Source organism: Drosophila innubila (genome assembly GCF_004354385.1).
Source record: "Drosophila innubila isolate TH190305 chromosome 2R unlocalized genomic scaffold, UK_Dinn_1.0 1_C_2R, whole genome shotgun sequence".
Taxonomy (NCBI): Eukaryota; Metazoa; Arthropoda; class Insecta; order Diptera; family Drosophilidae; genus Drosophila; species Drosophila innubila.
The window spans coordinates 653,059-669,649 of NW_022995374.1; the positions used below are offsets into that span (position 1 = coordinate 653,059).

General features: G+C 33.9%; 1 protein-coding gene across 9 annotated transcripts; it reads left to right on the forward strand.

Annotated features, from left to right (window-relative positions):
• Nucleotides 1-355: 355 nt before the first annotated feature.
• On the forward strand, nt 356-13,130 carry LOC117783276 (glutaminase kidney isoform, mitochondrial). 9 transcript variants are annotated; one of them, XM_034620588.1, is made up of 7 exons: nt 357-900; nt 4,915-5,021; nt 9,000-9,029; nt 9,929-10,168; nt 10,316-10,689; nt 11,324-12,354; nt 12,622-13,130. In XM_034620588.1, exons 1-7 carry the CDS (start codon nt 649-651, stop codon nt 12,775-12,777), a joined length of 2,190 nt encoding a protein of 729 aa, XP_034476479.1. In that variant the 5' UTR covers nt 357-648; the 3' UTR covers nt 12,778-13,130. The 9 variants fall into 9 exon arrangements, with proteins under 9 accessions (XP_034476488.1, XP_034476479.1, XP_034476481.1 ...); XM_034620594.1 differs by lacking the exon at nt 357-900 and adding an exon at nt 4,668-4,718; XM_034620597.1 differs by lacking the exon at nt 12,622-13,130 and having other exon boundaries at nt 356-900; nt 10,316-10,693; nt 11,324-11,542.
• The last annotated feature ends 3,461 nt before the right edge of the window (nt 13,131-16,591 follow it).

Here is a 16,591-nt window from a genome sequence, read left to right on the forward strand (position 1 = left end):
ATTTTGGAAAAGTAGGACACTAAGAAATTACCAAATTTATAGATTACGAATTTTTGGTTTATATTTAAGAATCATTTTATTCATATCTCAAAAATTTAATTTTTTTCATATATTATTTCATAAATAAATTATTTTTCGTCGACTCTTTGCACATTTCTGTTACAGGGTCTAATAATAATGCGGAATTCTCGGTGCTTCTCTCGTCAAGTTCGTGTTTCCGTTGCCGGGCAGGTTGCTTACTCACAATTCAAACATTGCCACGCAAAACTGAAAGAAGTCTCAACTGTAGTTGTTGTTGCTGTTGGCAATGGCAATGTTGTTGTTGTTGTTGCGGTTGTTGTTGTCGCAACCGGCGTGCTGAGCAGATTATGAGTTTAGCACAACATTCGGTCGGTTTGGTTCGGTCTGTCGGTCGGTTCGGTCAGTACCTTGTGAGTAGTGAAAGAGAACGCATGTGCAGAAAGTAAGAAAACGTGAGCCACGCACAAAAATCAGCGAAAATAAAACACGATACTTAAAGCCACATTAAGTAGCAGTTACAAAAAAAAAAGGAAAAGATTGACAGTTTAATTTTGGTGGAAGAAAGCAGAGTAACTACGTCATCCCAAGTCCGAAACTGAAATTTAGTGAATTCGTTAATTTGTGATAATGTTTAAAGGTGTTCCAACTCTGGCAAATCTAAATCTGCGTTTTCTAAAGGGAAATTCTCGAATTGCGCTGTTGCTGCCACGGGGAAAGGCAACAGCCACATCCTTGGACCTGGAAGATGCCAATGCCAATCCCAATAATACCCCAAATACCAACAAAATCAATGTCGATGTCTACAGTGAGGAGGATCTGTTGAAACGTGCCAAATTTGGGCATACGGGCAAACAGGTTCAACAGAAAATTTCATCTGAGGTGAGTTAACTTCACCGCCCAAATCACAGCTGATTTCTGTACTCTGAAATTCGCCTTCCATCCAATTCTCAACACCCGAAACCCAACAACCACCTCAAAAACAAACACACGAATATTTTGCATCATAATATTATCGATTTTTACATAAGAATTAAGAACAGCGCCCTTAACGATTACAAATATAACGACAAACTATAAAATAAAATAATAATAAACAATTTATTTAAGAATCCTGGTGTAACACTTATTTAAATTGGTTTTATTTTTTGATAAATATCTAATTTATTTTAATGATATGAGAAGAAGACTATCCTGTTTCTAGAATACCTCACAATTATTTTCCTGATTTTTATCAAAAAATTAAAAATAAAACTCTTGTTTTTTGATTTAAATAAATTTTTATTTAATATACAGTTCATATTAATGATAATAATGGGAATATAGAAGTTTTTCCTGTTTTTAGGATACCCCATCTTAATATAGTATTTTTAAGAAGTTTCTATTTATCCAGATATCTGTTATGAATTGTAAAACTCTACTCTTTAAGCAATCCCTGATTAATAATGCTGTGCACACTTTCGTTATAAATGGCATAAAAAACACTTTTCACATGTGTTATAACACCAACAAATTCTCAAATTCTTAAAATAGAACCAGACGCATTTTGCGATTTAAGACGAAATACATTTATCAGTTATAGAAATGTTTACTCGACTTCTGGAATATATTACATTAGAAATGTGCTTTATATATTTATTTCGCCAGACTAGAAAAAATTTACTGGGTTCTTATCTGATGAAGATATTCGCTTTGGTTTTTATTAGATAACTATGTAATTAAATCCAACGAAAAGTTACGTGCCCAAAAATAAGTTGATATCATAGCAAATAGTCGAACTTTTGTTATCTTATCAACTGGTTAGTTAAAGCGTGACTACTGGAAAATCATGACGTCTAATTATTTTATGAATTACTAGGCGAGATTGAGGTGCAAGCTACTATATCTATGTATATATGATTCCATTTAACGGATTGACAGTCATTTCCTTTATGTTTACAATGGTAATTACACTGCCCCCAATAAATAACCGTCAGATGCTCAGATAAGAATTTATTGACCGAGACATTGAAATGGATTTGTGAATGGAATCGTTATACGAACTGATACCGATTATTTTGCTCTAATACGAATACTAATACATATCGCTGATTCATACATACATATATTAACACATTTATTCTAAACACGCCAAAGTCACGAGAAAAATGTCACAAAAAAGAAAAGAAATCCCAACGAACGTGAACCTATCCATGAATACATTCAACTTCAACTGTATATACATACAGACGATTCGTTCCGCTTTGCTCTCAAAGAAATTAGCGAATTTCTGTTAGTGATGACACTATCGAATTATTCTAGATTTGCGATATATATTATATTTAAATAAATAAATTTCTAGTTATTTTATTTAAAATCATGAGCAAATAATTATGCCAAAATCATAATGTCATATTATAGATATAAATTCTTGATTGTGGTTTAATGACTTTAAATAAAAAAAAAGAGATGATAAAATTTTAGAACGATTATTTTAAATCAGCTGAAAAAAATATTAAATAAATTCCAAAAAGGTTTATCAATTCGGAAACAAATAATAATCATAATGATAATGAGCTAGTGTAATTTGTTGATTAACTAAATGCACAGAAATTTAGTTATAGATAAGTTTATTTGGAATTTTTTAAATTGTCCCTAAAACATATCAAAATATGTTTATAAAAAAGTTCCAGATCTTTCATAAAATCAGAAGTAGGGAAGAATGTAATACATATGTGACAAACTTTTATTTTTTATTTTTTTAACAAACTGTTTACTTTTTCACCTGGAGCTCAAAGGTTTACGTTAATTTGAGAAATATTTCAGCAATATAATTACTCAAATTATATTATATTCAAATGATATTAAATTTTAAACAAATATTTACTTTTATTTATTTCTAACAAATTGTTAAATAATCCTCAAGAGAACCATCGCTAACTTTTACCACCTGGCTTTAAAACGTTTTCGTTGCTAGGGAAGAAAATACTGTATATTCTTAGTTCTTAGGTACGCAAATACTCACACACAAACACACTTCACATATACCACTATTAAATTTTTGGATACTAAACAAGCCCCTCACACACACACACACACAGACCATAGCGAGAGAGAGAGAGAGAGAGGTGGAGATCACATGGGTGCCGTTGTTGAATTGTTGTTGTTGTTGACTTTGAGATGTTGTTGTGAGCAAAAAACAAGAAATACGTAAACAGATGCAATTTATGAGCAAAACAATATATACGTATGAGTAGTTGTATATGTGTGTGCGCTTATTTTTTATTTTTGGTTATTACATATTTAAAAAACAATTGTATATTTGCATTTCGTGCGTCAAAATTCGTGCAAATACTTTTGCTTTCATTTGTGAAAGCTGTCACTCTGAGCAAATCTGCGCAAAAACAACGTCAAAATAAAAATAATAATTATATTTAAATTTTTTAAGTTCAGTTTGAAGTGGAAAACAAATATTTCAAATACATTGAATTCACAAAAAGGAAAAAAAGAATGTACTACTTACTAGTTACATTTTGATTCAACTGTTTTTACTTTAGGAAAATAAATATTAATATTAAGATGTTTGATTTTAGAGTGGAATTGAAACCTAAAAAATATATCACATAAGATTGTCTCAGATATGTTGTGTGGAAAATTCAACCCCCTAGGTCTTATGTGTGGCCTGTGCAATGATGCAGTGAGTCATTCAGTCAGGACAAAGAGTTTTATATACATATATACAGAAAAAAAATTAAATTTATAAATGGTCAAATATTTAATTATACAAATATTTAATTGTATCAGTGTAGTCAAAGCCACAAATTTATTTATGTTGTTATTTGGCATTCACATGATTTTGTTTGCCCAAGAGAGTCGTCAAATTTAGCCCAAAGTTCAAATGCAAATAACACGTGTTGAGTTTTAGAGTCTAATATGTAGACCATCAGTTTAAGCTCTCCATTTTTCGTTTAAACTGAAATCTCTTTCCAATTATTTAAGCAATCAATTAACAAATTGAACTCCCACTGTTGTCAGGCACCCCCTTGGGAGGGAAGTGGGGGAAATAGAGGCAAATAGACATCTGCCCCGCCTGATGTCATGGGATAATTGAGGTAATCCAATATCTCCCGCCAGGTGTTCAATTTACTCCAATGCCGTTTCGAAGGTGCAATCTATTTAACCCAATGACGAACTTAATTAGATAAATAGGTAATACTTTTTATGTGGTCACGAGAATGAGTTCACTTTCGATAAGGATAAGAGATATGGCTATACTCAAATTCAGTTTAATTCAATCGATGTTCGAATCCTTTTATCTAGCTTCAAATGTCTATAAATGAATGCGATATGAAAGCTTCAGAAACCTTTAATTGATTAAATCTCTTCCAGAAAAAAAGTCTAGTTAAAAATTTATCTATAGATAAATTCTTAGTAACTTAAGAAAAAAATTTAAGTAACCAGCCCAATTTCTATTTTTGAAATTTAATAAATTCTCTTAACTTCGTTTGGTTCTATAAGTTAAAGTAAATATAAAAAATAAAAAAGAAGCTCCTTAACATATTTTTTTATGCTAGCAAGCCTAGAGATTAGTTTCTCAACTATTGCCTGTATTAAACAGTTTGGAAAGTTTTGAAAATTTGAGGCTACTTGTAAAGTTTTATTTGGAGTACCACTTGGTTTTAGTTATGCGTACTATAAGCATAGTTATCAATCTCATACAGGTAAATAACACATAATACAGTCGTCTTATAACCTATATAAAGTAGTTATTATTGAGTTGGTAAAGCTCATTTTATATTCGATGCTGTCAGAGGTCGCAACGTATTCAAATGTTTGTACGTGTGAAATACAATTAATTATTTGCATTGCATTTTCAAAACGTGCTCAAAAAACTAACTGAATTCTTTCACATTCCAGAAGAAACTACGAACGCCACCGTTATTGAATTTGGTTTTTGCCAATCGCAAATTATCCTTTTATGACACAAGCTCCGGACCCAAACCCTGCGAGGAGAATGCCAAACTGTAAGTACATCAAGTATCTTTGTATCTTTAAGATACACAAAATAATGCACAACGGCACACTAACACTTAAACCAACACGAATGCAACTCAACGCTCACTAATTATAGTTAAGTAATTAACAAGAAGTGTCGCAAAATATTTAAGTTATCATTTGGCACCTGCACTGATAGAAAAGACAGATTTACAACTAAGATTTTTGTTCAAACTCTTAAAAATAAATGAGAAGAAAAGTAGGAATATTTGAATAGTTCTAATATTTTAGTTTTCCACTCCAATAATTTTTTTTAAATTTATTTGATCTTGAATTATAGTCAAGAAATTAACAAGAAATTTCGTAAAATATTTAAGTTAATTTTTGGCATCTGCACTGATAAAAATGAAAGATCCACAATGAAGATTTTTGTCTAAAAGTGTTAATAAAAAATTGTACGAAAATTGTGTCTCCGAATCAAATTTAAAGTGTTGTTTTATACTAATTACGATATAAGGAGTTGATTAAAAGTGAAAACTTGAGATTTTAAATTTTGAATTTTTAAAATTTCAAAGGGGGGACCCTTACCATCCAAATCGAATCTTTGTCGAAAATAATTAAATTTTCTAAATGAACTTAAATTGAGTACAGAATAAATTAAGAGACAAAATCATGATCCAATGACATTCCCTTTGAAAATCTATTCAGTTTTGATCAAGTTATGACAGTTGAAAGTTGGACAACATTTTGACCTAGCAACTTTACCACAACCGCACCGGTAGAATCGTGTTAATAAGAATATTTCTAAATAGATATTTTTTATCAGTGTAGTTAACGCAACTCCCCCAATTGCAATAAACACAAGCCACGTAGCTCAAATGAATTGGATCAATAGAAAATCTAGAAATGTAATACAAATACCAAGTTATAATCCACTTTAGAACTGGTGCTGGTCACCAACTGTAACCCAAACAAAGTCTCCAATTATAGAACTTGCTCGGGTTGACAATGCTATATTTAAAACCGATTATTAGTATTTGTATTTGAATGATCTGGTATCGTTAATGTTGACTCGCACAATTAGCGAATTAACAAAGAAATTGGTATTTTTTTTTCGAAAGTATTGCAATCTTGTTATTCAAATTCATATTCACATTTAAAATGCAAAAATATTTACCTTGCACATTTGCAAATTTGTGTCTTTTTTGTTGTTGTTGTAAATTTGGGATGCATGCCAAAAACCAGAAAAACATTGAATCTGTTATTGTTTTCACTCTGTTCTTTTTCTGTCTGTCCTAAGCAAGGACACCAGACTTAAGATACCCTGTATGTATGTTTTATGGGGTAACGGCTATGCTAGACTAGTCTCCCTAATTTTGACAAATTCTATTTTTAAGAATTCTAAAATAAGGGGAAGCAAATTAGGACCACAAAGCACACAGACAATTAATTAGGAAATCATTCGATTTTATTGACAAGAAAAATAGTATTTTAGTGTTTAAAAATATTAAATTCATCCAGAGTCCATCCATAGTTTATATTAGCTTTTAGTTAATTGAAATTCATATTTGTTGCTTTTTTCTTTCATTTTTAATTTGTGTTTCTTTAATTTTATTCTTCGTTTTTGCATATCCTTGTGTAAAATATTGTTTTTTATTCGTTTATTTTCAATAAATCTTATAAAAATATTGAGAATTGGAATTTGTTACCGTCGATATGGGCTCTTCATTTGCGGTCCTATTGAAATATTCTTTATGGGGATCGACATCATGCGTATATTCGCTAATTGACGGGCATAAAAATAAATTAACATAGGTTTATTAAATGAAGATAAAATCGAAATTCGCTCAACTCATATCAAATCAAATCGACTTCACTCATTGAATGTAGATGGTACTCATATTCATACTCAAACTCATACTGATATGTACTCATATGCTTTTCTGCCAACTATAAAACTGTTGTCCCATTGATGTTTCGCTCATTTCGGCATCGGCATCGACATCGATGTGTGTTTAGAGCAGTGCAAATTTTGGCTAAAATTTAAAATATTCAAACACAATAAATGGGAGAACGTAGTTTGAGTTTGTTGCAATATGCAACGGAAAAGGCGCCTTTGCCACTCGATGGTTATACTCCGGAGGAGGCAGCTGAGTTCAAGGACAGCATACGGCAAAAGATACTCGATGATTTAAAGTCGATGACGGGTGAGGAATTAATTGAGCTGGTCAAACAAAATGCAGCCAAAGTTGAGGCAGATGAGCTGGAATCTCAATCCAATTCAAATGCGGATCGAGTGCAGGATGATGCGGACTTAATTGATGCTGAAATCATCGGTGAAATGGTGGCGGGCATTTGCACCAAGAGCCAAAAGGCGACCTTCATTAAAGTGATAACCAAGTATATCAGGTAAATGCAAAGGAAAGTTTCAAGTGACTCAACAATCAAATAGAAAAGATAAAAGACGAGCCCCTGCTACTGATAGGGCACATTCTTAAACTGAACCTCAACCGCGTGACGTGAATTCTTATCGGACAAAAGAAAAAATATATAGGTGCCTCTAGGCAACAGTCACATATTAAGAGCTATAAATTCGCACCTTTGACCAGGCAGACAATGCTGACAATGGATGATTAACCCAGCACCCAAAGGGTACAAAGGCTATTCGCTTTCTTAAAATATCTGACTATATCGACCAGAAATCGTAAATCAAGATATGTTTAAGTAATGATTATGAGAGATAATTAAATTTGTAGATAAAAATAATGATTACGTCAGATTTTTGTAGGGTTACTAAAAATTATAACAAAAAATATTTTTAAGAATCATAATATAATCACAATTATTTAGTTTTTAGAATTAATTAGAATTAACAATTTTCATGATGGCGTTCCCAGGTATGAAGATCTGAATCTCAAAGATTATAAGAGTTAGAGCAACGAAATTTGGCGACAATGCTCCTTTTTTGATAAAATCTCGATTGGTTTATAAAACAGCTGTGATATAGTTGGACTGTCGACAATCTTAATTATATTTTGGTTTTTTTCTTTATTTTTAAATTGATTTCAATATTTTTATGTACATTTTTTTGATTATTAAAATTTCTGTTTCAATTATGAATGCTGTCAAGTTAAAAGTACTGGGCATCTAAGAGTCGAGCACTTCTACTGTAGCGTTCTTAGTTGTTTTATAATGGAACGTGTGTAATACTTACAAATACAAATATCCTCATGTGTTTACACGCTCGAAATCGTATAGAAAGGGGAGTTAATTAATTTATTTTATTGGCAATAACATGATTTAGAAATTAACGCCTTTTCGCACTGCCCCGCCCAGTGTCAGTCTGTCTGTCTGCCCCTCTCTCCTCCTCTCTCTGCTCTCTTCACCCTCCTTTTTCTTCATATCGTAACAGCCATAAAAAGTCACACATTTGGATAATGTATAAATTGCCGGTTTGATGAACGTTGATTTTCATTAAGCTTGCAACAGTTGAGCAATAGAGTCAGAGTCAGCTTCAGAGGTTCAAGAGAATTAGTAATATTCAAAATATTACGCATACGCCATGGTGCTATCTGAGGAATTGAAACGCCAAAGCGAAGATGGCGAGGCAAAGGAACGGGAGGAGAACTATAGGCGTGGCAAAGAGCAAGAAACAACTGAGACAGCCGCCATGATTGAGGAAATCATTGAGGGAATTTCCCTGCAAAATCGCCGTGGCACAATAGTACGCACTATATCTGCCATAATCAGGTAAAATTAGTCAGATGTGCAACCGCTATATACTAAATGAGATTTATGATTTAAGATTTATGAGCGAGTTGACCTATAAATAGGTAAAAGATAATACACATTGACAGACAGACACACCTTCCTTCAAACAATTTATGACTCTGAAATTGCGTTGATTTTTCCGTTTATTACACGACATATGGAAATGAAAATGTGTGTAATTTGTCTATTAATCAACAATTATATGTGTGTTTATATTGTACATTTTATTCCCTTAGAAATCAGCGACGCAACTATTCGATAAGGCCGTGAGTAAATTAATTAAATTGTTTCGATATTTTATGCTTTTTCTTTTTTTTGTAATAAAAGTAGAACCCAAAAACCAACTTACCTTTCTCAGTGTTGCAAAAATTTACACACATTAAATAGATTTAAAGAAAATATTTAACATTTAAAAAAAAAACCTAAGGTCGTGAGTAAATTAATTCAAATGTTTCGGTAACTTATGTGTTTCCTTTTTTTTTATACAAAAGTAGATAGTAGTTGTACATTAAAAAAACAACTATACCTCTAACAGTGTTGCCAGAACTTAAAATTTTGGAAATAAGTTAAATTTGAAGAAAACTTATATTATGTACTCAAAAAAAATTATTTTAAAAGCAAGGCCAAGTTTAAATAGATCTATATAATTTTTTTTATTTCAAAATCATTTAAAAGTATGATAAATCTAGCTGAGCTGGCAGCACTGGTATCAAACCCTGCCTTTAAATCGAAAATCCCCAATTGAAATTGATTGAAATTTGGCAAAAATATTTAATTGACAATGAATTAAATCTCAGATTGTGATTGATTTGATTCATTTGACACACAGACATCTTCCACAGCAACTGAAGATTGAAGAAACGTGTATGTTTATTTTTAGACACGAGTTCATCCAAAATAAGTTTCATTATATAGATTATATGATTATTCTCCAATTACCACCTCCATCTGAATCGAATTTATGACATTTTAATAGTTGAGCTTGTATTGTATGGTATTAATCGATTTTTTTAAATATTATTTTTAGTATTTTGTGTTGCTTTTTCCACATACGCATGCTAAAAATTCGCAAAGTTCCCCAATTAATTAGCGTACTTTGAAAATGTATGCCAAATATTTGAGTTTTGTAATTTTATTAAGTTCTTGGCATTGTTTTTTTTTGCAGTCATCGGGAGCAGGAGCAACGAAATGCCGAAGATGTGCTCTTTGACATGTTCGCCAGCGAGGAGACCGGACTCATATCAATGGGCAAATTCCTGGCCGGACTGAAGACCACGGGCATCCGGCGCACAGATCCCAGAGTGCGAGAATTAATGGACAACCTGAAGAAGGTGCACAAGCTGAACAACTATGAGACAGGATCCTCTGCAGAGACACAGCATTTGAATCGGGAAACCTTCAAAGCGTGAGTTTCTATACATACCTGTACAATAAGAAATCACAAAAAAAAAGACAAAATTATATTTTTCAATATTTTTAATAAATATATCGTGATTCCTTTTACCTATGCAATTCTCTTCAAATTCTAAAGTACTTTTTCCTTTCTTCGCAGTGTCGTTTCTCCGAATATTGTGCTGATTGCAAAGGCATTCCGTCAACAATTTGTGATCCCGGACTTTTCCAGTTTTACCAAGGACATTGAGGAGATTTATGCCAACTGCAAGGCGAATACCTCTGGCAAATTGGCCGATTACATTCCCCAACTGGCTCGTTATAGTCCCAATTTATGGGGTGTGAGCGTCTGCACCGTGGACGGACAACGTTTCTCCATTGGCGATGTGGACGAACCCTTTACCCTGCAGAGTTGCAGCAAACCCTTGACCTATGCCATTGCCCTGGAGAAACTGGGTCCCAAGGTAGTGCATTCCTTTGTCGGACAGGAGCCGAGTGGCCGCAATTTCAATGAACTTGTCCTGGACCAGAACAGTGAGTTAACTTGTTCCCACGAACTAATAACTAGAACTATCCGAATTCTAATTTTAATCGAAATTAGAAATTTTCAATACTTAACTCCTGTCCGTCTGCTTAAACGCGCTGATCTCTGAGACTTTAAGAGCTAGAGGCTTTGAATTTGGTACATAGGCTCATCTAGCTGCCCTAGAAACGATCGGTCGTATACCAAGTTTTAGTATGAACAACTTCTTTGTCTTTTGAGTTATTTCAAAAAAATTGACAGAATTTGTTTCTGGGTTGGATTTATACATCCCGACCAAATTAGGTCGGAACGATCGGTCGGAAATTAAAGATTAGTATGAAAATTGTTGTTTTTTCTGAAGATCAAACTTGCAACTGATTAAATTTCCTTTGTTTTATGCGTCCTGACCGAAATTGGTTTTAGTCGGCTAACTATTTATACCATTGCAACAATCAGTCAAAAATTTAATACAGGGCTCTGCTCTTACGAAAGTTAAAGTTAAAAGTAAATAAGATAAATTGAGATTAAACACTTACATAGTAGTTTATAAAATAAAGTCGTTTATTGATAATTATATTTTAAATTAAAATTAGGATAAATAGATAAAAGATATATTTAATAAAAGGAACCTTTGCTCTTCCACAGAGAAGCCGCACAATCCAATGATAAATGCCGGCGCCATATTGACGTGCTCGCTGATGAACGCACTGGTGAAGCCGGACATGACTTCGGCGGAGATCTTCGACTACACCATGTCCTGGTTCAAGCGTCTGTCCGGCGGAGAGTACATAAGCTTCAATAATGCCGTGTTTCTCTCGGAACGCGAGGCTGCGGATCGGAATTACGCTCTGGGTTTCTACATGCGAGAGAACAAATGTTTTCCGAAGCGCACAAATCTGAAGGAGGTGATGGACTATTATTTCCAGTGCTGCTCCATGGAAACCAATTGCGAGGCAATGTCTGTGATAGCCGCCAGTCTGGCCAACGGTGGCATCTGTCCCACCACCGAGGAGAAGGTCTTCCGGCCGGAGGTCATCCGGGATGTGCTGTCCATAATGCATTCGTGCGGCACCTACGACTACTCGGGTCAGTTTGCCTTCAAGGTGGGACTGCCTGCGAAGACGGGAGTCAGTGGTGGCATGATGCTGGTCATTCCCAATGTGATGGGCATCTTTGCGTGGTCGCCACCGCTGGATACACTGGGCAACACGGTGCGCGGTCTGCAGTTCTGTGATGAGCTGGTCAGCAGGTTCAATTTCCATCGCTATGACAACCTGAAGCATCTGTCCAACAAGAAGGATCCTCGCAAGCATCGTTACGAGACCAAGGGTCTCTCCATTGTCAATCTGCTGTTCTCGGCAGCCAGCGGGGATGTTACGGCCCTTCGTCGTCATCGTCTCTCCGGCATGGACATCACCCTGGCCGATTACGACGGGCGCACTGCCCTCCATCTGGCCGCATCCGAGGGTCACTTGGAGTGCGTCAAGTTCCTGCTGGAACAGTGCCATGTGCCGCACAATCCCAAGGATCGCTGGGGCAACCTGCCCGTGGACGAGGCCGAGAACTTCTGTCACTCGGATGTGGTCGAGTACCTCAAGAGCTGGGCCGAGAAGTCCAAGGATGCACCCCAGGAGTGCTTCCCAGAGGCGGTGACCACCACAACCGAAGCCGATGAGGTTAGTGACCCTGCAACTGCATCTAGTCGAGTCAGCCCGACTCTGAGTAGCCCTTCCTAACTATCCATATATAGTCTAAGAATTTCAGTATAGTTATGGAACGATTATTTCAGACATGCTCTAAAATTTCAACAAATGTATTTTTCGTAGTATCCATGTCCCTAAGTATTTATGTCCCTAATTAATCCTAAGGATTGACAACTTTTTAAGCACAGGGTCTAAAAAATATTCTAAAAATTACTTAAACTATATTCATTTATATTGCAGGAGCTTCCCACCAACACAACCACCAGCGTGAGCCACAGTGGGAATACCAGTCCCATACCATCGGAGTCTGGCTTTAGAAGTCCCAGTCCATTATCCTCCGAGGCGGAGAGCACAGCAAGCGTCGCCAGTGTGGATAAAACCAAGCCGGGTCTCTAAATCCTAAGAGAGCTGAATTGACAAAAGATATACATACCTGTAGAATCTCGACTAAATTATTGCTTTTTAATCTAGTTAATACAAGAGTTGAAATAGCTATCAAGTTTTTTTAAACTTGCTACTTTAATCAATGTAAGCCCAACATACCATATATAGCATAAAAACATATATATATACCTATATACCATATAAAGACGTACATAAATAATTGATATATATATATGAATATTTAATATATATTATATATGCTTCTCTGATCAAGCTGAATAGCGGCATTTGTACTTGTAGCGCTTAGATAGACACTCTGAGGTCTGAAATCGAAAGCAATGACAATAAAATGTACTTAAAACGAATGTTATGCCCACTTATTGAATTTTGGGTACAGTCTACTAATATTAAAAACACATTTACAAATGCTTATATACTGTTTATATTTGTGACTTGTGAATTTATACAAATATTTATGTATTACAGAATTGTCAATTTCTTTGTGTACTATATACCATATATCATATACATATTTATGAACCAATAAAAATATTTTAAAAGAAATTAAAACTTCTTAAACTTTATTTTCGAAAATATGCAGAGGTAATAAAATCTTAATTTTACTTTGTACTTTGGTCCTAGTCAAAACTGTCCTAGCAAAAAACTGTCCTGTTAATTTAATTATCTGATAGGAATTTTTTTTTATCTAAAAAATATAACTTGGATAGTTCTTTTAAAAATAGAATAGTATCTGCAATTTACTTATTCATTATTATTTTTTTATAATTTTTCACAACTGTGCAATGTATAACTTTCAGGGAATTAACATTGCTTTCGCTCCACTGTAAAACGACGGTCCGACGCCGAAGCACACGAAGTTCGTTGTTCCCGTTTCACGATTCCCGATTCCTGGTTCGCAGTTCGTTCGTTTTTCGTTTGCCGGCAGCCAATTTAGTTGGTTCGCAGCATTCGTAACGAGCGGAACGGTTGGCGCTGCATTTCAATTTTGACCCGTTTCGATTAAAGTGTCGTATTTAGAACTAAACGATAAATTAAACTATAACTCAAGAGTTAAACAGACTAAAAAACGTATGTAATTAATGGACATTTTAATGATTTAATTAGCTTAAATCCATACATTTAAGTTAATCCTACTAAATTGGCAAGTTTGCATTGCGCACTGTGTAAAAACTTGGGGTAGGTTATAGTTCTACAAATGCTTATTTGTATTGTTTGGCAGGAGAGTGACAAAAACAACAAAAGCGACAACAATAAGAGCAGCAACTGCAGCATCAAGAACTTCAATTCTCCAATTGCCTGGACCTTTATTCATTTCCGGCAAAAAACACCTAAGTGTACAGTTGGTAAAAAAAGTGATTTCGCAAAATAATAAACTCACAAATTTTTTATTTAAAAAAATAGATAAATTTGCGGAAAATTATTTGTCTATTTTTTTTATTATTCTAAAAACCATTGTCAAGAATAATAAAATAAGAAATTAAATAAAAATCCATTAATTTTAATTGTGGAATTTTTTGAATATGTCAAAACACTTTCTGGACTAACTGTATGGCAGTGTGTATTTGTATCTGTGTATGTACAAAAGCTGTGCCAAAGCATCTGAGTGTTGACGATAAACCCAGCGACCAGATAAATCGGATTACAAAGTCTTATACACCAACCAAAAAAAAAAAAGAACAAACCGCAATCTGTTCAAAATGTTTCGACTTATATAGACTCTAATTTCAACTTTCTTTATTCTGTTAATTTACTGTTTTCATGTATCAAACTTAATTAAATGAAATGCTACTGCAAAGATGCAAACAAAAGATACTTTAAGTGCGTATCCGACAAGTTGTGTTGTTGCCTAAGTAATTCCGAAATATATTTTCGGTTGCATGTTCTTGTTGTATTATTTTGCTGTTGTTATTGTTATTTTTATTGCTATTGTACGATATTCAGATACGGATGCGGAAACTTGGACAGCGACGCGGCGTTGCATAATGTGCAGTTTCCTGGACAAATTGGGTCTGTTGTGATAATACCTACTATACTATACATAAGAGAAATATCTCGACATACTCTCACGCAATGCTTCACGCACTGTTATCAATTAAAATACTATATGCTACACCTAGAGAAAATACCATATATAAACGTATTGAGAAAATATAGCTAAAATATAGATTAAGAGTTATTGTAAAAAAAATAATATCTGACACAGATTTATACAATTTATTCACAATAAATATTCAACTCACAATGAAAGAATTTTATAGATTATGATCATCTTGCAATTCGAATTTCAAAACTCCGTCTCAGCTATGTTGTGTGAAAATTACAGCCTTCTAGGTCGTATGGTTTGGGCTGTGCAATGATTAGTCAGTGATTTCGTAAGTCAGTTAGTGAGTCAGGACAAAGAGTTTTATAAATACTCAGAATTCTAAATCGGTTCTCAGCTTGTCCTTTTCGATGTTCGATGGAAACTGAAAAGTTAAGACTAAGTCTAAAACAAATTATAGATATTAAGCCTTATGCTTGATAAAATTATTTGTTTTTTAAGGTTTTTTCATGCTTAGAATTTAAATTTCTTTTTAATATATTCAATATAAAATATACATTTAAGATTAACAAGTTTACTAGTTATTTATGCTACAATTTTTTATTCCATATAAAATCTATTTTTTTAAGCTATATTCGTATTTAATTTGTAATTAAATTGATAATTTAAACTTCTTTTGATCTCAAGTGTCTTGTGTTAATCGGGGTCAAATGGATTACTAAATTAAAGCGTCAAAATGTCTCCAATAAATATAAATAAACAAGGCATACCCTGTAATTACCCAGCAATATATAGGAGTCTAATTATACACCTAAGGCAGGTTGATTAACCGACAGTTAGATCAACAATTTGTATGTTGGGAAAGTGTTTGGGACAAGAGTAAACAACCTGAATGCAAATGTCCTGTCGTATTCTCTGAATAGCTATAGCTGTCTATATTCATTCGGTCAAATCAGGCGTGAGAAATGGACACATGTCGATTATGCAAACGAATCAGGGAGAAAAGGGGGAAATGGAGGAATGAATTAAAAGGAAGTTGGCTTTGCTGCCAGCATTTCAACATTTGCTATGCATTGAAGTGTCCATCAAATGTCTCCTGACTGAGTTCAATGAACTGCCAATAAATAGAGCATACACTAACGTACATATAATTATTGGTTTTCCACTTAAGTGAGAAGTAGGCGGAGATGGAGGAGAATTGGAGACTGGGGAGGAGGTGGAGTAAGAGACGGAGTCATTCCCTCAATCTATGGAACAATACGACATCCATGTCGGAAATTGGCGCTCTCTTTGATTCTGCAGAACGCACTCGGACGTATGATAGTCAATTTTACACTGGCACTGGTCACAATAACAAACAAAAGACAAATACCAGATACACTGCACCGAAACTTGTATACCCTTACAGATCAAAAGTATATAGAGCATATAGATTGCAATAGGAAATAATAAGTAAGTGGCTAAAATTTAGAAAGAGAAAACAAAACAAAAAATTATCGCTATGAGAAAATTTCATATACTATATTTATTAAAGATGGGGTACTCTTTAAATGAATAATTAAAATTATATAAAATAATAATTTATTATTAAAATTAAACAACTATTTTTTTATTCAAAAATATTACATCTAAGTGTTGCAAACTGACTGAGATTTTAGTTATACCCACTGCTGAGTTTCCATGAATGCAACTGAAGTGCAATGCACTCGGCTAAAAGTGTCGATGCTGCAGTTCTTACCTTCTGCGCAGATATTACGAGTATTT